Source organism: Anolis sagrei, chromosome 1, assembly GCF_037176765.1.
Source record: "Anolis sagrei isolate rAnoSag1 chromosome 1, rAnoSag1.mat, whole genome shotgun sequence".
NCBI lineage: Eukaryota > Metazoa > Chordata > Lepidosauria > Squamata > Dactyloidae > Anolis > Anolis sagrei.
The window spans coordinates 119,005,615-119,027,522 of NC_090021.1; the positions used below are offsets into that span (position 1 = coordinate 119,005,615).

Sequence of the window (21,908 nt, forward strand, 5' to 3'; positions counted from 1 at the left end):
CAGAGTATCTAAAGCAATGGTTCCTAACCTATGGTCCATGGAACACCAGTGGTCCACAAGAATGAAAATATAGTCTGCAGCCTCACCATTACTGCAATGTTGCCTCAAAACCACACGATAACAAGAGTGACTGGTCTCACAAAACCCTCTTATAGTGTCGATCCAACAAGGGAAGACGCTGACAAAAGATTACTACTACCACATCAGCTCTAAATTATTAAATATGGTTTTCTGTGGACGAGCAGATAGTGACTACTGGATGGCATTTGTTCTGTATCAGAAGCTAGAGCTTATGTAGTTTATCCAATGCAATTTTCTGAATCAGCACCCCAAATAACAAAAAACTGATTCGTAACTCTTTTGGTGCTAATGTTGAAGAGTGGTCCCTGTTCAATTGGTCCTTGGTCAAAAAAAGGTTGGGAGCCACTGATTTAAACGATTCCTTCCTCTCTCTGAGTGGGATGTGTATATTGTTAGTGTTTTATTTGTATACAGTGCCTTCTACGTCGATGGCACTAAATAAATACTTACATAATGCTTTCAAAGCAGTTAATGTAGATTATCTTGAAATACAGAGATCGTATCTCCTTTAACTTTTCCTTTTAAACTTTTTTTCAGAGAAGATGATGTATCCTCTTGCCAACAGCAAATGGATGCATTCAACCTTCATGTAGAATCTTTAAAGAAATGGATAGATGAGGTGATCAAAAAAGTTCCAGACACACAGCCTTCTTTAAATACTGATACTTTAAAGAAACATTTGCAAACTACCAAGGTGAGATGCTTCTTTTTATTGCCTAAAATATGTCATTTACTAACAGTGGTATGTCAGGTAACACAGTTCATACTGTCCTTTTAGCCTGAGAAACTAAGAAGACTGACATAGCAGTTGTGAAAATACTCTTTTAGTTGCATTGGTGTAAAATAGTCCAGAACTTTATACTGTGTTAAATTGTCCTGTGGAGGTGAGCCCTTTGCTGTGTTTTGATAGTGGTTTGTGCTTTGGTTATCTTTGGTCCTATCTACACTGACCATTTAATGTAGTTCAAAGCTAGCTTCAAACTGTGGTGGCCAGACAACAAATTCCAACAAAAGTGTTTAAAAGAAGCCCTTACTGTGTATCAATGCTATAGGGTTTGTGTAATCACCATCCAGGTCACAAACTGGTTACAGGATTTTCTGTCATCATCTTCACAGCAAAACCGGTTTCTTCAATACCCATTTGAAAGTGCATTAAATGGTCAGTACAGATGGGGTCTCTTGCAGAGCAAGATGCTGTGGACGAATAATTGATGTTTGTCCACAGTATCTTCCAAGTCAATGGGAGTGCTAAAGCCTTCTAAAGCAGTTTCTTCCAAAGCATCATCATCTTAGTCATTGTGGTTGTACACTCTGTTTTCTTAAAATTTAGTCATCTCTCAGTTTGGAAGAAAAGGTGTGGTATAAATAAATAAGTTACTATTGCAGAAGTAGAAGCTCTTATTTAGGAGAATATGAAGTTGATTCCTCTCATCAGTGGAACTCATCTAATCTACATGCATCTGGAACAGAAGGCTTTTAGGACAGTTGATCTCTTATCATTTAAACATGCTAATTCCAATTGTAAAGCACAAATGAGATATGACAAGGTATGTGTGGATGGGCGACACGCTATGGAATGTCATAAAAATATTGTTTCTGGCCATGTTAAGTCCTCCAAAAGGGAATTATATAGCATGCAGCTGAATGTAACCGTTTGGTTTGTTTCACAGAATTTGGAAGAAGAATGGAGTTCAAAGGCACCTGACATTCAGAAAATGATTACCAGAGGAACAGTGTTGTGCAACCTGATCAGTGCTGTGACTTCACCTGCAAAGTCAAGGGGACTAAAACCAGGTACCTTGTGATAATGTGTATCACAATGAACATTTATTAAATATTGCATGGAATAGAAAGAAACAGCCAACTAATGTTTAAGAAATATTTCCCAAATGAATGCTCTGTGTGTTCAAAAACTATTTGACTGGTAGTCATAAAATGCAAAAGAGCAGAAATGATTCAAGAAAAATCTGTCATGAGCACAGGCATACCTCAGTTAACATCTCCGATAAACTTATTTTTCTGGACGCATCTAGATCCATTTCAGTCTGGTCTCAGGTCAGGTTTATGGAACAGAGACAGCTTTGGTCACCTTGGCAGATGACCAACACAGAGGAGTGGACAGGGGGAGTGTGTCCCTGTTGGTTCTCCTGGACATTTCATTGGCTATGGTATCCTTCTGGGCTGTTTCGCTAGGATGGGAGTTGGAGGCACTGTATTACAATGACTTCATTCCTTCCTGGGGGGACTCCTGGAAGAGAAGGTGGTGATGTGGGACTCCAGTTTGACTCCTTGGCCACTGGCCTTGTGGGTCCCCTCAGAGATTTATTTTGTGCCTCATGCTGTTTAAGATATGCATGAAACTGAGGGGAGAGGTAACCCAGAGTTTTGGAGTGTGGTGCCATCTATATCGGGAATTGGCCCACCCTAAAAATAATTATAATTATTATAATAAGATAGAACAGAATGAGAATCATGTAACTTTCCAGGTATTATTGAACCTCAGTTCTTATTAGTCCTGGACAGTATAGAATGTAGCTCAGTCATGTCAGGAGATTGTTTGATTCCCACTTCCAGCATAATACTTTCTTAATTCATGGTTCCCTATTTTTCATACAGGCATAGCATTTTAGGATTAGTTAAAGAAGTCATATCCCCTGAGTCTATGCAATCTATTGTAGTAGTCCATTGAACCACTGTCTTTCCATATCTCTAAAATAAAGAACACCAGTATGGAAATATCTGGAAAAGACTGGTGCCAGAAAAGCTATCCTCTTAATACATTATTATCCTGGAGAAAATCACAGAAATCTTCTTTGGCTTCTTCAATTTCTGTTTGCAAAAACTGACATTTCTGGCCCTCAGTCCTATTTGTTTATTACTTCACGTATATCAGATTCCAGGGGCTAACTTGCACAAGAAAATCCTGTGGAACACAGGAAAGTCCCAGAGATATCATGTATATATGAATACCTTATGACCCATGGAGGCTACACCATATCTATTGGTTTAGTATAGTGGTTCTTAACCTGTGGGTTGCGGACCACCAGTGGACCACAAGGATGAAAATCTGGTCCTTGAGCCTTTCTCTTTATATATTTTATTTTATTTTATTTCTGCTCCTTTTGCACCGCCTGCCACTCCTTCCCTGTCGCTGACTATGTTCTGTATCAGAAACTAGAGCTGATGTTGTCTATCCAATGCATTTTTTCTGAATCAGCACCTCAAACCAAATCTAAAGTTGACCAAAAAGCTTTTTGGTACTAATGTTGAAGAGTGGTCCCTGGTCAAGTGGTTCCTGGTCAAAAAAAGGTTGGGAACCACTAATTTAGTAGAATAGCAGGGAATAGCAGAGACCGAAATGTCTCGTTTGTGTGCACTCAGAGTTTCAGGTATTTTTTTTTTTACACTCCTGAATCACAGCAATTTAGCATGTAACCCCACTTTCCATTCCTTAGTATTTAACATTTACCAGTATAACCAGTTGTATAAAGCAGGAAGCCTTGGGGAAAAGCACTGCGGTTTACTAAACACAACCCCTGGTAATTTGTAATTTATACCAACAGTACTTGTACTGAAACTCTGTTGTTATTTGGAAAGATTGAAAAACAAGCTCTGAAATTGCTCACTAAATTAGTTCATTGCACCTGTATTGGCCTCGTTATGAAAAGTGCTAGCAGCGCTTCTTTCAAGTGGGAACTGTAGAAAGGTCTTGGTCTCTTGTTATAAGAGAACCTTACTTACTTGGCGGACTTGTTTTCTCTTGCCATTTCCCAGCTGCCATTAAGCGATCACTCACCTTCCAGCTGGTGCTGGTGGGGTCAATACTTGGCCTTCTCCAAGGCAACCATTAATTCTGCTCCATTAAATAATCATCTTCAGGCTCTCTGATTACATAGACGTGCAGCAAGTTCTACTGAGTTTTCTTACCACCTTCATAAATAATGTCTATGCTGACACTTTATTAAAAGAGAGAATTTTTGAAGCTAACTTTATGGTATTGAAAACTGGCAAGCAGGAAAGAAAGCTATGACTGGCCAGTGGTTAGGTCTACAGGAGAAATTAATAGATTTTAACCTGTTATGCAACATTTTCCTGTCTTAAATGTTTTAAGATCTTATCCACAACTAGCTGTACCCGCCACGCATTGCTGTGGCCAACCTTCCATCCCTCCTTTTCTCCTTCTTTCTTTCTCTCCTTCCTTCCCTTTTTTCTTTTATTCTCTTCTTTCCCTTCCCCTTTCTCCCCTTTGTTCCTTCTCTACTTATTCTTGGACTGCAACTCCCAGCAATCCTCCTGATCTGTCTGTCTGTCTGTCTATCTATCTATCTAATCTAATCTAATCTATCTATCTGGAGGATTGCTGGGTGTTACAGTCCAGAAATTGGAAATATGCAGGGATTGGGATCCCTTCATAAAATCCAAACAAAGAAAGCTTGCATCTTGGAAGCAGTGCATTTGGACCATCCTCCTCTCCTAAAGGGCCTGGTCTGGGGGATGCTGGGAGCTATAGTCTGGAAGAGAGTGTGGATATGCTATTGTGTGTTTTGTTTGCTGGGGGAGTCATTTTGCGCATGCGCTTTAGCATCTTTTTGCTTTTTTGACTTTTTAAGTTCCTTCTGCTGTGTTTTTCCGTGTTTTTATGTGTGATGGTCACTTGTTGACCTGATAGGTGTATTGTGCCCGAACTTGGTGTCAATTCGTCCAGTGGTTTTTGACTTATGTTAATCCCACAAACCAACATTACATTTTTATTTATATAGATGTGTAGTGTGCTACTGCAGACATAGGGCTAGAGGACAGTTTGGTGAGTGGGTATTGCAGAGAAACCTACATTCAGTAATTTGTATATGCTGGACACTCTAACAACTACCATGTCAGACTACACAGAGAAGCCATTGAAATCCACAAGCATGTGGACTATTTCAACAGAAAGGAAGAAATCATGAAAATGAACACAATCTGGCTACCAGTATTAAAAAAACTCTAAAATTATAACAGTAAATGAAGAACAACACTCAAACGCAGGGGAACGCCAGACAAGAAACAATCAGGGACAGCTAATCATCTCTCAACAAAGGATTCCCTCAAGCACTAACAAGCCACACCCGAAAACTGTCAGGCCATCAAATGCTAATCAAGGTGGCCAATTGAAACATTCACACCTAACTCCAACAGACAAGAGTTCTTTCTCCCACCCTGGACTTTCCGCAGATATATAAACCCAATTTTCCTAGTTTCCAGCAGACCTCACAACCTCTGAGGATGCCTGCCATAGATGCAGGTGAAACGCCAGAAGAGAATGCCTCTGGAACATGGCCATACAGCCTGAAAAACCTACAACAACCCAATTTGTATATGGTTAGCGATTTCTCAAAGCAAAAATTGCATACTCTGGTTGAGTTCTGCGGGACAGAAATATGTAGCATAAGCTGTTACAAAATAGCAATGTGAGCAGTATAAAAGGGAACTCAATTTCCTCTCATCTTTCAGTGATAGCTTGTTCCTACCTAAATGATTCTTTTGCAGTAAAAAAAGGTAGCCATACAAGGGATTCCCTATTCTTGGATGAATGACAAATGAACTTTGTTTCCTTCTCATTCAATTAACATGATCCAATGTTCACTGAATGCAGAGGGCAGTGTAGGGGTTAGTACCTACACACTCTCTCAGTTGCTAAGGTTATTCTCCAAACATAAGAGGGGAAAGCAAGAATGTGCCTTTCTCAGACATGGAGGATGAATGAGCTCTCTCATTCTTTTTAGGTCTCTCCACTGGTGAGATCTTGTTGCACCATGCCCTTTCTTATTTAAGTCTTTAGATCAGTGGTTCCCAACATGTGGTCCACGGACCACCAGTGGTCCGCAAGAACAAAAATATGGTCCGCAGCCTCATCATTACTACACTATTTCCTCAAAACCACACAGCAACAAGAGTGACTGGTCTCGTGAAACTCTCTTAGATATGGTTTTCTGTGGGCGAGCATATGGTGACTACTGGATGGCATTTATTCTGAATCAGAAACTAGAGCTGATGTGGTCTATTCAGTGCAGTTTTCTGAATCAGCACCCCAAATAGCCAAACCAAAGTTGACCAAAAACTGATTTGTTTACTACAATTATCAGTATACCAAATCTACGTGAGAATCTGTCACAAGTACAAAACATACATATCGCACATTTATTGTGAATACCTGTTGTTTGCTACTTGCAATCTGTAACACAATTTCCAAGCATTGTCATCCTTGTGATAGGAAGCTTGTTTTACCATCAAAAGATTCTACGGATTCAATCAGAGGACACACATCTTTGAAAAATAGCCTCCTTCTGTTCATAGGAAACCAACTGTAAATAAAAATATGAAATTATTTAATGTAGACTTAAATGACTGGAATAGTATGTGTGGTAATTTCTTAAACTTTCTGCAGAATGACATGAGTGGAGGATTTTCCGTTCTCCCTATGGAGTTTTGTTGTCACTATAGTGTTTCTGAATAAGGTATATTGAATAACCATAATTCCATCATGGTTATAAGTACTGATAATACATTATTAATATATCTCACACTACTTATCCTAAACAACTAATTATACAAGGCATGTCACCTACCAAATACAGATTTGTGGTGTACAGAGCATTATGCGGAACGATTGCTTGCTGGTTAACATTTGAGCATGGTGTCGTGTTTAGTATTGAACTAGGATTTCTGGAGACGAAAATTGCAATTTCATCAGGAAGCCCGCCCGCCCGCCCCCGGTGCTGTTTCCAAAAAATAATGGATGAGCTAATCACATTTTATTTCATTTTATATCTAATTTGACTTGTATTACTGATGGACCCTCGATGAATGCAATGTGACCACTGAATCTTATACGTCTCTTATTTCAGCTGTAAGCGGCTTGGTATTAAATGGTGAAGGAGCAACTGTAGGTACTCAGGATTTCCTGTCAAACAAAGGTGAGTAGTAGCTAAGAGCTTTTCAATTAAATACAGAGGAGAAAAATAAAATTGCTCATAATTTCCCTCCTCTTAATAGGACTTTCTAATTAGTTGGCAATTTTTGCTCATTGCAGTATAGATTCCCATAGAATGTCGGTGTGCAGGGGCAAACCTGTGCCAATTAATTGAGAATCAAGAGAAGATAGAGGATGCCAGGTCTCCCCTTCCTTCCTCCAGCAAGTGCAAGTTATAGCAGGGCTGATATCTATGACAGCTAAAATTCATTGTCAGAAAGGTCTACTTTCCATCTAATTTTCTGAGATATCTAAGTTGGGTGGCTGCATATTGTGTAGAGCTCAACTAGATGTGACTATGAAGACAACTGGGCATTCACACAATCAGTGTTTCAACTGTGAGGAGAAAAGAAGTGGAGTCATGATTTCCATTGGAAGAACGACTTAAGCTGACCAGTTTTTCTTACTCTATTATTCCGATCCAAATCCTATCCCCTCAGCTTGAATAAAGTTTTTTTTAACTGTTCTCAGAACTTAAGATTAAGAAGGACGTCAACAAGCTGGAACATGTTCAGAGGAGGGCTGTAAAAATAGTGATGAGTTTAGAAATCAAATTCTGTGAGGAACAGCTGAGGGATCAGGATATGTTTATCCTGGAGAATGTGTGTGTATATGTGCCTTCAAGTTGACTGTAAACATATGGAGATCCCATGAATTTAATACAGTTTTCGTAGGCAAGGGATACTTAGAGGTGACTTGCTATTCCTTTCCACTGAAATACGGCCTACAACCGAATATTCTTTGTTGGTCCTCCATCCAAGTACTAACCAGGTCTGACCCTGCTTAACTTCCAAGATTAGATGGGATCTGGTGTCTTCAGTATTTATGCTATGAGCTATGGAAATGATAGCCATCTCTGAAGATTTGAAGAGGCTGTCATGTGGAAGATGGAGAAAAGAGTCCTGCATCAGAGCATATGAACAAAGCTAATGGATTCAAGTTACAAGAAAAAACATGTTGTTATCCAGAACTTCGGAAGAACCTTCTGATGGTTAAAGCTATTCAACACTTTGTTTTGAATGAGGGTTGATTCATCTTTGCTGGAAGATTTTACACAGAGTTGGAGTGGCAACTGGTTGTTCAAACAAGCTTTTGATAACGCCTAGTCCAGGCATCCTCAAACTGTGGCCCTCCAGCTGTTTGGGCCTCCATCTCCCAGAAGTCTTAACAAGCTTGTTCAATTGTCAGGAATTCTGGGAGTTGAAGGCCCAAACAGCTGGGGGGCCACAGTTTGAGGGTGTCTGGCCTAGTCCCTATTGGTTCTATGCAAAAGTTATGCAGCCTTGCCCTTGTTCCATGGTTACAGCTCTGCACTTATCCCTTTCCCTTGTCTTACAGTAGCTTACTGCCACTTAGTTGATGAGCACTGTTATTTGAGTTTTAAATTGCTGTTTTATATGTCTGTATGTTTTATTCAATTGTATTTTATATCGTGCTTTATTTCATGTATTGTTTTTAAGCACTTGTGATGTGTGTAAGCCTCCTCGAGTCCCTTTGGAGAGATGGTGGCGGGATACAAGGATAAAATTATTATTATTATTATTATTATTATTATTATTATTATTATCTGTATAGGATGCTTTAGTTATGGATTTTTCTCCCTCACGGGTTAGACTAGATGACCATAGGTGTCCGGCCAATTCACTCACACCAGAAGTGACTTGCAGTTTATCAAGTCGCTCCTGACATGAAAAAAAAATGTGTACCCCCTCTCTCTCATAGAACTGACCACAGTCCAGCACAGCATGTCAGCAGTAAACAAGAGTTATGATGACTTGGGGACAATGCTGAAGAAAAAAACTTCAGAACTGGAATCCATGCTTTCAAACATGCAAAACGTTCAAGAAGAATCAAACTCAATGATGGACTGGTTACAGAAAATGGATACTGCTACAGCCAAATGGGAAACGGCTCCTCTCGACACTGAGTCAGTCAAGGAACAAGTGGATCAACATAAGGTAATATCTTTCTCGCTCTCTGTTTTTAAACTATGCAGGCGTATAGTTATTGAATAATGAATATTGAATTAATGATTCAATATTCAGGAAATGCTGAATATTGAATCATTAATTTTCAGAGTGAGCCTTCTATTCAGAGAAATGGAGAGGATGTTAATGCGTGCGCCCATATATATTATCACTTTATACAGGTTCTTTGTGGAAATCTCATAGAAGTGCCTATGGGGAACATGGGATAATTGGGATGATTGCATACCTGCAATAAAAAGGGGGTATACTATATCAGCTCTGACTTCGACTGGCTTCCTAAATGGATTAAGAAACCATCTTCATGAAAAATCCCTTCTGTCAGCTATGCTGATCTTATATGGTCTTAGACCTAACATGTTTGTCCTTTGTAGCTTTTTGAAACAGAATTGAAACAGAATGAGAATAAAGTGCAAGAGTTGAAGGACAGAGTTACAGAGCTATTGGAGAAGAACCCGGACTCTCCTGAGGCACCAAAATGGAAACAGATGTTGGAGAAAATAGGTATTACAGTGTGTTTGCTGTCAGCAACGAATGGGGCTTGTAATGGGTGTACTTGGTTCATTTAATCGTTTACCCGCTGCCTGCTGCTATTTTGGGACATCTTTCACTACTGTGCCATCATTATTTACAACAGCAGAATTGCCTCTTTGCCTCCTGTCCCTTGGGCATGCGCATCCCTCTGTGAGCAGGCTCTCTGTTCATACATTATGGCTAGTTTAGGAAACTTAGTTTCTAGTTTCCTGTAAGCTGAACTATGAACATTTAGAAATCAAGAAGCATAGAGACCAGTGGTTCTCAACCTGGGTCCCCAGGTATTTTGGCCTACAACTCCCAGAAATCCCAGCCAGTTTACCAGCTGTTAGGATTTCTGGGAGTTGAAGGCCAAAACATCTGGGGACCCACAGGTGGAGAACCACTGATCTAGACATTATGTGATTTGTATATGAAGGTATACAAAGGTATTGTTTGATGTGTTCTTTTAAAATATCAACTTTATTTTGCCACAGATTCCAAGTGGAAGGAACTGAGTCAGGTAACAGCTGATAGACAGAAAAAATTGGAAGAGTCATCAAATTACCTGACCCAATTTCAGACGACTGAGGCTCAGTTGAAGCAGTGGCTGGTGGAAAAGGAATTAATGGTCAGTGTCCTTGGACCACTGTCCATTGATCCAAACATGCTGAGCACCCAGAAACAGCAAGTTCAGGTGAGCTTTTGATTTCAGTGCACAGGACTTCTGTTCTCTTTAATTAAAATAATGCCACCATGACCTCTGAGTAGCACTCAATCAGTAGGGATTTGTTGTCAGTAAAATGTATTTGGCTTTTTCCTACACTTGTCAAACCCAAGACTGCACTTGTCAAAAGAAAATACAAAGGGACAAATGAACAATTTTTTTTGAAAAAAATACATCTCCTGTCCCTCAGAGGAAATAATATTTATCATAATTTGCCATTATTTCTATCAGTGTTAAAATTTGACTTTTTAAGCATTTCAGTTCCAGATGTAAGATGAGGTTTTCAATCCTATTATTTCATATCTTGCTTAATTTTTAATGATATATTATACACAATTTGATATTATAAAAGACATATATCTAGATACATTTCATCATTACTAAACCCATTGAGCAGGAAACAGTCAATCCTTGAAGCTGCAAGGCTATTCAAGGTGATCAATTGCAATATTCACACTTGCCTCAATCAGACGAGTAATTTCTCCCACCCTGGAAATTCCACAGATATATAACCCTCACTTGCCTAGTTTCCAACAGACCCCTCAACCTCTGAGAATGCCTGCCATAGATGTGGGTGAAACATCAGGAGAGAATGCTTCTGGAACATGGCCATTCAGTTCGCCTTGGAGGAGGGGGGTTAGCAGATTCTTTTTTTGCACGGGCTTTAATTGTGCTTCCTTTTTTGACTTGGGTGATGGTTGGGGTTTTTATGTAGGTACCTATCCATGTGTGTAGGTTTTCTGTAAACTGTGTGACCCACTTGTTGATCTGGTTGGCAGATGAATTGGACCTCTAGAAATTGCATTTTTCCTTCATTTTCTTTTTCCATTGTGATGTGGATGTTTGGGTGTATGTTGCTAAGGTGGTCCAGGAACTGTATTTCATTGGGTTGCTGTGGGTTTTTCAAGTTGTATGGCCATGTTCCAGAAGCATTCTCTCCTGACATTTCGCCCACATCTAAGGCAGGCATCCTCAGAGGTTGTGAGGTCTGTTGAAGACTGGGAAAATGGGGTTTATATATCTGTCGAATGTCCAGGGTGGGAGAAAGAACTCTTGCCTGCTTGAGTCAGGTGTGAATGTTGCAATTGGCCACATATTTAATTTTGTCTCTAATAGCTGTTTCACTTAGAAAACTAGGATTCTCAGCTAAAACATGCATTTCCTTGCACTTTTCTGATGTTAATTGTCACATATTCCTTCTCTTCAGATTCTGCTGAAAGAGTTTGACACACGGAAGCCTCAGTATGAACAGCTAAGTGCAGCCGGACAAGGGATCCTGAAAAGACCAGGGGAACATCCACCTTCTCATGAAACAGTGAAGCAGCAACTGGCTGCTGTGACAGAGAAGTGGGGTGGATTAACAGGACAGCTGAGTGACCGGTGCAGCCGAATTGACCAAGCCATTGTCAAAAGTACAGAGTACCAAAACTGTCTGAGAAGGCTCTCTGAGAAACTTGGTGCCTTGGATAATAAATTGAGTCAAAGTCTGGCTATAAGTACCGACCCTGATGCTGTGAAGCAACAGCTGGAACTGGCCAGAGAAGTCAAAGAAGAAATAAAAAAGGAAATGCTGAATATTGATGCTGCTGAGATTCTGTGCAAGGAGTTATCAGAGCTGGTGGCTGAAGACTATTTGAAAGCAGAACTTGCCAGGCAGTTAGAAGGCATTTTGAAACCTTTTAAGGATATGGAACAAAAAGCAGGTGGGTAACAAAACAAGTGAGGCAAAATAAATAAAGAACCATGGTAGCGAGGGGACAAATGTCTTTGTTTATCCTTTTGAACAAAAATGAACTTTTCACAAAACCAGGTTTTGATTATTGCCCAAACCTTTCAAAATATTGTCTAGGAGGAATCAAAATTATACACAAGACCTGGTTTGCATTTTTGCGGGATCAGTGGAAACAGCTATAATTTTCTGAATTATGCCAAATATTAGATCTTTCCAGTTGAGATGCTAAATGAAATATGATTGGTACATGGCAATTCCTATGTTATGACTCAGTGTTCCCTTAATAGCTCCTTTGTGTGCAGACATAATTTAGAAGAATACATATATTTCTCCATCCAATGTATGTTTGTCTTAAACATATAATGGTTTTAAATAGATTTATTGTGGGATTCCATAGGAGGCCCTGGTGGCACAGTGGGTTAAACCCTTGTGCCGGCAAGACTGCTGACTGAAAGGTCGGCCGTTCAAATCTGGGGAGCGGGGTGAGCTCATGTCTGTCAGCTCCAGCTTCTCATGCGGAGACATGAGCGAAGCCTCCCACAGGATGGTAAGACATCCGGGCGTCCCCTGGGCAACATCCTTTCAGACAGTCAATTCTCTCACACCAGAAGCAACTTGCAGTTTCTCAAGTTGCTCCTGACACGAAAACAAAATTCCATAAGAAGAGGCCTTGGGTTGCAGGTTCAGTCAAGGGGTCCAGAAAGAGGAGTCACAACAGACTTAGCAATAATTTGTGGGTGCTCTTTCTCTCATGGGGTTTTGATGATGTAGCGCACATTCAAAATTTTGTAAAGTATATTTTGATTGTGCTGGGTATGTGCACCTGATTCTCAAACTTTATTTAAGATTGTGAAATTATATTCCAAACCAGCATTTTTCAAATCAGCCAACAACCTCTGCTGATGAACACAAATTAACCACCTTTTTTGCCACATATGTTGTGAAAGTTGTAATAGGACAGGGATTCACAGCTGTGGTGAGTCCTTTCTAACACCTTAAGGGCTGCGTAAACTGCTAAAAAGGACCACATTATGAGCTACCTTTGCCTTGAAATGTAGCATTTTCCTTGGACTAGATTAAAAATATTTTTTGCTATAGTCCTAATGAGACATGGATTTTCATATTATGTTGTTTTATCCTTCTGCAGGAAATCATATTGAGCAACTTCAGTCAACCTATGCTAGTTCTCATCAATTCCAACAAATGTCTAAGGACTTTCAGGTCTGGCTGGACAAACAGAAAGAAGAACAGAATCGGTCCCGTCCTATATCTGCCAGGATGGATTCCCTGCGGTCATTAGTTGATGATCAAAAAGAGTTCAAAGCAAGGTTGTCTGGCGAGATTGGTTCTTATGAGAAGATCATTGCTGAAGGAGAAAGTCTGCTCCAGAAGACTCAAGGAGTAGAGAAAGCAGAACTGCAGTCCCAGTTAAACCTGCTTAAAGCTAACTGGGAGGAAATGAACAAGCAAGTTAAAGAAAGGCAAGACAAGTTAAACGATTGTGTAGAGAAAGCCCTCAGATACAAAGAGCATGTGGAGGCCCTGCAACCTTGGATAGCAAAGTGTGAGAGCAATGTGTCTGAAATCAAGATGGGAATTGATCCAGTTCAGCTAGAGAACTCCATCACTCAGGTGAAGACCTGGCAGAAGGATCTGGACAAACACCAAGGGATAGTGGAGCTCTTGCGTAATGCAGCAGACACGTTCCTCAATGCCTGTGAGACAGATAAAGATGTTATTGAAGAGGAGAAGACACTTCTGATTCAGAAAATGAATGTGGCCACAGAACAATTACAAATGAAAAGAGATGAGTTGGAAAAGATGTCTCAGAAACTGAAAGAGTTTCAAGAATCATCTAGAGAAGTTAAAGAGCAGCTGAAGAATGCCAGGGAACAGCTGGAAGTCCATGAGTCTCTCAAACCCCAGACCTATAGCAACAAACACTTGACAATTATGCAGGCTCAGCAGAAAGCACTCCAGATTACAAAGAATCAAGTAGATCTGACAAAAAAGCTAGCCCAAGAGCTGGTGGTGGAGGCTGTGGATTCATCAGGCATTTCTGACCTCTTGTTGCATGCAGAAGCATTAGAAAAGGAATACAGCAACATCAATGAGCAGGTTGAGCAGAAATGTTCCTTCCTGGAATCTAAACTCCAAGGAATTGGCCATTTCCAAAATGTAATAAGGGAGATGTTTTCCCAGTTTGCAGAGTTTGATGATGAGTTGGACAGCATGGCACCCGTGAGCAGGGATCTAGTCACACTGCAGTCACAGCAGAGGGATATCAAAGCTTTCCTGAAAAAATTGGAGGAACTCATCACCAATAATGAAAATGCAAACAAGACATGTAAAGCGATGCTAGCGAATGAAGCAGAAACTTCTCCTGATCTTGCAGGTATAAAAAGAGACTTGGAAGCTTTAAATAAGCAGTGCAACAAGTTACTTGACAGAGGAAGGACCAGAGATGAGCAAATTGAAGGGACTATTAACCGCATGGAGGAATTCTACTGCAAACTACAAGGATTTTCCAAGCTCCTTGGAGAAGCTGTAGAACATGAGGAATCCCAAGGTCCTGTTGCAATGGAAACCGAAACGATCAATCAACAGCTGAGTGCATTTAAGGTAAGAAGGTTCTTTTTAAATTATGGAATTGATTTTTTTTTTAAAAAAAACACAATTGGATTACAAAATAGTTTTTGTAGATATGAAATGAAAATTAACAATAAATTACGTTATGGAGGAAGTTTTGCTCAAAATTTAAACTCCAACTAGAACCATACAGGTTGAGCCATCCTTATCCAAAGTTTTAAAATCTGAAATATTCTGAAGTTGTCCATATGAGTGTCTGAGATAGTGATACCTTTGCCTTCTTATGATTTAATGTATAAAAATGTTTCATGCATAAAGTGATTAAATCGCTTGCATTAAATTACCTTCAGTCTATGTTTATAAGGTGCATATGAAACGTGATTGAATTTTGTGTTAGACTTCGATTTCCTCTCCAAGATATCTGATTATGTGCATAGGTGTAAATACGGATATTCAACACCTGAAAAAATCCCAAACAATTCTGGTTCCAACTGTTTTAGATAAGAGATATACAACCTGTATTTTGTTCCTTATTGGACTATGTTATTTTGGTTTGTGAATCACATGCTTACAAGATGGATTGTTTTTACACTGACCATACAATGCCATTTGAACTGCATTACATGGTCAGTGTAGAATTGTATAATTCAGTTGGAATGGCATTGCACTGCATTATATGGGTCTATACTGGCCATATGGGCACTTCCAGACTTCCCTCAAATCCATGCCAAAACAGGTTTTAAAAACCTGCTTTGGCATAGAGTGCACATGACTGTGGATTGTGCCCAGGTATTGCGTGGCGCGGTCTCTGGGCATAATCCACACAGGGCCCACACTTAGTAAGACCCAGATCTTACCTAAGATCTGGATCTCATCAGATATTGAATTAATTTGGTTTTACTGGAGGTGTCATTTGGACACCTTTGGTAAAACCAGGACAGGTCCTGGTTTTTGAGCCTGTCTGGATGGGCCCTATAATGCAGTTCACTGCAGTCCAAACTGTATTATATGGTCCATGTAGAAGCAGCCTCAGTTTCTGAAGAATTACTTGAAAGCAATTTTACATTTATCCCAACAGGGGGTGCTTTTCTTCTGCTCTAGATGTAAGTTCTCACACTCCTTTCTCTCTGTGCTTTCTCAACATGAAGTTTAAAATTTTCTTAAGAATCAAGATACTTGTTCATAAATTAGGGCATTCTCTCTAACTACCAAGGAAGAACTAAAAGGACTGAAAAGTATTTGCATCTTTAAAATGTATGTGCATTGCATCAATTAAGCTTTCAGTTTGAAACAGTTTAACAAAGGATAGGACATCTTCTTAATAGTTTGGAGGTTCTTGAAATTTACAAGTAATTTGAGGATTGTGGCTTGAAATTATAAGAAGTATTCTCACTTCAGTGGCAGGCAACAATTCAGAAATGTAAGTCTGGTCTTTGGAAGAATGTTTTACAAAAATACTGTTTTAAAACATTGCGTCTGACATTTGACTTTGGAGATCCTCGGATTTATGTTTTGCTTTGGGATTTTTTTAATGGCGATTTTGCTCACATAAGATTATTGATCATTTTAAAGCTAGCTAAAGAGCAAGAAATACAGGAATGCACCCAGTGTTTCTTCCATTTGAGGAAAGCCGTGAGGGCCCATCTAAGCTGGATGAAGTCTGTAGAGTGTGTTTGCTTATCCTTACTTTGAGTCTGGAGATCCACCATACTATTTAATTTAGTCTGAAATAACTTGGGGTTACTTAAGACACTTTAGATTTCCTTATATTGCTGTTATTGTTAAAGTATCTTGTGAAGAAGATTCGGTGCTATTGCAGTATACAAGTGTTTACCTTAACACATTGCTGGAAGTGGAGTAGCCCAGGAACACAAGCATTGCCTTTTTATGTCTCTGCTAAACACATTTCTGAGAGCATGACAAAGTATAATGAGCATAGTTTCAAGCATCCCACTGTATAGCCATGCAGAGAGAAACAGGGTCTTATCCAGAGTAGCATATTAATATTAAATAATTCCAGATTAAATGTACTGGGGATAAGAGACTGTAATTCCAGTGTTGTCTCTTGACAGCTGGCACCACACTCATTTATCAATGGTTGATATTAATTTCATTTATTTACTGCAGATGATGAAATACTAACTCTTCCCATGACAGAGTGAGGTCAAGCAAAAGTCCTGAGTGAAAGCCAAGAAGACTGAGATAAGCATTAGTTTCTGGGTGTTGTCCAGGAGTCACAATCTGGGATCCTGCCAAAGATTAAGTTGTGAGGAGGGTCTATCCAAGCTAGATTTCCAGGATCAGGAAAAGTATGGATCAGTAAGTCAGGGTAAAGGCAAAGGCAGTAAGCCAGAAGCTACGCAGTTCTTCTATCAAGCATAGTTCTGTTTTTTGTCTTTTAACCCAGGCTCACATCCAAGAAAGTTGTCTAGCAGATTTATTTTAGTCTTTAGTAAGTACAAAATTCCCTAGTGTCTGAAGGAGAATGAAATTATTCAGCACTGGACTCTAGGGCTAAGTTTTTTCTTCCATAATGGCTTGCTCGGGAAACAGTAATGCAGGTAGAGCTTTGCTGCTCCAGAATCCTAATATCCAGAATAATCCAAAATCCAGAATTGTTTACATGGGCTTTGCTTTCTAGTGCAAGTGTACACAAACTTTGTTTCGTGCTCAACATTGTATATAAAATTACCTCCAACTATGTGTTTGAGTGAGTTTGAAACAAAAATAAATTTAATGACTGGACTTGGTCTCATCTTCAAAATATCTCATTATAAATATGCAAGCATTTTAAAAAATTAAAATCCAAAGTATGGACTACTTCTCATCCCAAATGTTTGGATAAAGGAGGATTAACAAGCATATTTACACAGTCCTGATAGGATAGAATATTCCCTTAGATTGTACTGAAGGAAAACCGACTACTAGTTTATTTTGCCTGCCGTCATAATTCACACTTTATTGAAAATCAGAGTACACTACAGTACTGTAAAGTACACACCACTTGTATATCTTTGGGAAGCATCTGGAAACAGCAGTTGGTCTGGAGTGCTGTTGACCATATGTTATCAGGAACTAAGTGAATGAAGCATATGATTCCAATATTATTTTTCCTATGTTGCCTAGCTTGTCATTTCTGGGCTTAGTTAAAGGTATTCATTCTTACCCCTAAAGCCCTAAATGATAAATAACCACCGTACTTAAATTACTGCCTACTTCCTCATGTATACTTGTGCTAGTACTTCCCAGTCATCGTCATAGGCTTTTCTGCACACACCCCTACCTCAGTGACAGATAGGATGAGAAGTAGGGCATTTCTATTGATGGTCATGAATATTGTATTTTTCATTTTTTGTCATTTTGGACTACATTTTGAATTGCAGTAATGGAGGAAATGTAGGAGAGAGTTAAAAAATGAACAAATAAATGATTTTAATCAAGTGTAGTCCTGATAGCTTCTGGACGATTTACTTGTGTTTACGGTGGGTCCTATGCAGCAGCAGTGCAGAAACAGGGACACTTAACAGGAAGAGACAAGATATCAGTTATGGTTGGGCATGTATTGACAAGAGGTCAGTTATGCTTTGGCTTTCTCCATTTATGAAGGTGTTTGTTTTCCACTGTACATTGGAACATATGGCTGTATTTGAGGGGGGGGGGGTTCTCATGCATTTTGGAAAATTAAACAATCATGTTAGATGCATCCACTTTTAAAGTTACCAGGAGTCTAAGCCTCATTTAGTCCTATTCCTTCTGCCAGTATATGGACAATGATGTCATTTACAGAATAAGGAAATCATCGGATTTCTTTATTGCAACCTAAGCTATAACTGACACTTGTGAAAGAATCCCCTAAAACCTTCTTTTTTCCCCTCACAAAGCATGGCCCTATCCCTGATGACTGACTAATTGGTAGAATAACGGTAGGATGTTAGGGAGCAACATCATACCTATATTTCCCTCCTAGTGTTTTGGACTTAAACTCCTATTATTCTTAATAGCCAGTAAGCTGGCTGGGATTTCTGGGAGTTGAAGTCCAAAACACCGGGAGGGCCAAAGGTTGCCCATGCCTGCTCTTGAAGCAGAAAACACCCACACTGTTAAGTCAATCTCTGAGCGAAACTTTCCTGAAGTCTTGGTATCTAGCCCTATGTTTGCCCTACATCTCAGGTTTCAACCGTAAGTCACACCTGGACATCCAGGGACTTCCAAGTTGGTAATGCAGGGTAAAGCCTGATCCTCTTAAAATATCAGCTAGAGGTACAAACAAAATGTCAAGAGAAAATGCGGCGAGAACACGTACAATCACACAACAACCCAGTGATTCTGGTCGTGAAAGCCTTGGACAATGCATAAACTGGTTAACCTAGCTTTTCCCCATGCTAGGAGAAATTGGGGGATGCTCCAGAGTTTCAGTGAAACTGTAGCAGCCCCATACTCCTGGGTAGTATGTACAACTACATAGGCTCCAATTCAAAGCTAGCTGCCACTGGTTCCTTTTCCTATGCTCCGTGGTTAAAGATTCATGTTGTGACTGTTTTGCTGACATCAGAACAGAGACCTGCGTGACCAGTGATTTGGAGTTTATACCCCCCTTCTCCTTAGTCATGTGGGTGCTTTGGTGATGTCCCCAAAAGCTCCCTGAAGTGACTGGGAACTCCCCTGAGCTCTTCACCAACTAAGGGTGTCCAGCTAAGGGTGACTGTGCAGTGGGGCTGAATGGGCTCAGCCTGATGAGATGATCTGGACTTCACTCCTGTTGCTGCCACAGCTCAGGAGTAGCACATGTAAACAGCTCAGCTGAATCCAGAGCCAGTATGAAGCAGGAATGCTCCAGCTCTGCCCCAGATTTCAGCATTTTTTGCATACTTGATTTTGCATGTTAAAAAATTACATTGTTTTTTTATGTTGTTAAAAATGCTCCGTAGGCTCATTCATTCCCTCTCCAACATCTTAGCATAGAATGAGTTCACATCATGCAACCCTGCATTTGGCAGCAGTTACAGAGACCCATAAACCTCTATATGTTGGACTGTAAAGATTAGCCTAGTTCTTTGCTTGTAGTATTTGCCGCAGGTTATGTGAGGGCAACTTAACTGGATTTAAAAATATACTTATGGAGATCCTTTTGGATGACCTCCCCAGTTCTGAACACATGTAAGCACTACCTTTTTTCAAAAAGAGTGATGAGTGAATAAAGAGCTATTGCTTGATAGATTCTTCCTACATTGTCTTTTGAAATGATAACATGAATTTATTCCAGAGGATATGTGATATGATAGTCACAATTAGAATCATAGAATTAAAAGAGACACAAAGAGCCATCCAGTCCAATCTCCTGCCATGTAGGAAAATACAATCAAGGCACTCCTAACAGATGGGTATCCAGCCTCTGCTTTAAAGCCTCAGGGGACGGAGACTCCATCAATAAAAATAGCTGATAGCTTTAGATTCCTTGGAAGAGGCTAAAGATACATGATGGAAAACTAAACGGACGGAATTAATATGAAATTGAATACTGTTATATTTTAACTGTTGTTTGGGCTTGGCTCCATATAAGCCGCCATGTGTAAGCTGCCCCGAGTCCCTTCGGGGAGATGGAGGCAGGGTACAATAATAATAATAATAATAATAATAATAATAATAATAAGAAGAAGAAGAAGAAGAAGAAGAAGAAGAAGTGGTGACTGATGAACCTCTTAGAGCCAACCACCACAAACAATTATGTGCTGGTATATATTCAGTGCAGTCAATTCCCTATTAAGGTGTATAACTCAGAGCTGGCTGTGAAGAAGATGGTCTCTGGGAACTTATCTTTTGGTGTGTGTTTTCAGGAGAATTGAGGATTCTTAAAAAAAAAAAAAAACCCCTAGAGGACAGATTGCCCAGTGTTTCCAATCAAAGGTCTATTTTCAGTTGCTTGCAGTAGGCTGGCATATTGTCTGTCATGATGTTCATCTTTCATTCATTTCTCTCACAGACCTTTGTGCTCAAGAGAAAGTACACATTGACTGTGTGGATAAAAGGAAGATTCAGCAGATGAGCTTCCCGTGCTTCATGACACCATGACTATTTTCCCACAAAGAGTCAAAGAATTGAGCGGATCCTCTTTTTAAAAAATCTAGTTTATATTTTGACTGAAAGTTTTAATAAGTTACCTTAATCCTGATGGTGGTGAGGAGAAGTAAGATGCAATCATTGCTGTTTAATTACAGTCCTTGAAAAGTTTTACAAAATATTTCCATAATAATTCCTTGCACTTTTTAAAATTAAAGTGCATAGAATGGATGTCAGTTTCTATCATTTAACAGCTCATTAAGTTCCCCTCCTTCTGGACCATTAGTAATGCGACTGCTTTAAAGGGTCGTTTCAATACTATTGCTAGTGTGTCAAGGGGCACTTCTTAGGCGATTAGGACCTGGAGGTATATTCCAGTTGATGAGCTTGAACTAATATTTAAATTGGTTTAAGTGGGTTGCGTAGATGGTGGCCTTGTACCTTGTTGATTGAATCAAAGTGTTAACTCTTCCCTGCAGCATGTGTTTTTGTCCCTATGCTACTTTGAAATGAAATTTATTTATGACTCCATCTACACTGCCATATAATGCACTGAACTGCATTATATAAGTCTATATTCACTATATAATGCAGTTTCAAACTGCATTACATGGCAGCGTAGATAAGGCCATTGTTACCTGTATTAGGGAGCCCCCGGTGGCACAGTGGTTAAACCGCTGAGCTGCTGAACTTGCTGACCAAAAGGTCAGTGGTTTGAATTGAGGGAGTAGGGTGAGCTCCCACTGTTAGCCCCAGCTTCCACCAACCAAACAGTTTAAAAACATGCAAATGTGAGTAGATCAATAGGTACCGCTCTGGCGGAAAGATCAATAGGTACCGCTCTGGCGGAAAGGTGCTCCATGCAGTCATGCCAGCCACATGACCTTAGAGGTGTCTATGGACAGTGCCAGCTCTTTGGCTAAGACACGGAGATGAACACTACCCCCCAGAGTTGGACATGACTAGACTTAATGTCAAGGGGAAAACTTTACCTTTTACCTGTATTAGAGTTTAAACACATACAAGTAACCACACATTCTCAAAAACATCATTTCAGTTGTGGATGTTGCTTGGTTGGGTTATTTCATTGTATAGGTTTTTCTTGTCTAGAAATCTTGCTGTGTTCTGATATAGTCAAGGAAGTCCTATATATCCAGTCTCTTCCATTTACTTAAAAGAAAGGCCTAGCTCTGTTCTGTATCTAACTTCACACAA

At 39.7% G+C, this 21,908-nt stretch overlaps 1 protein-coding gene across 39 annotated transcripts in view; it reads left to right on the forward strand.

Moving 5' to 3' along the window:
* The window catches only part of DST (dystonin), a 411,253-nt gene that overhangs the window by 288,344 nt on the left and 101,001 nt on the right, over positions 1 to 21,908 (forward strand). For all 39 annotated transcript variants that reach the window (XM_060752763.2, XM_060752758.2, XM_060752766.2 and 36 more), the window contains 8 exons: positions 619 to 775; positions 1,752 to 1,875; positions 6,966 to 7,034; positions 8,813 to 9,048; positions 9,450 to 9,579; positions 10,086 to 10,285; positions 11,523 to 12,018; positions 13,195 to 14,669. In XM_060752763.2, coding sequence (XP_060608746.2) covers positions 619 to 775; positions 1,752 to 1,875; positions 6,966 to 7,034; positions 8,813 to 9,048; positions 9,450 to 9,579; positions 10,086 to 10,285; positions 11,523 to 12,018; positions 13,195 to 14,669 — 2,887 coding nt within the window. The remainder of the gene's footprint in view (positions 1 to 618; positions 776 to 1,751; positions 1,876 to 6,965; positions 7,035 to 8,812; positions 9,049 to 9,449; positions 9,580 to 10,085; positions 10,286 to 11,522; positions 12,019 to 13,194; positions 14,670 to 21,908) is intronic.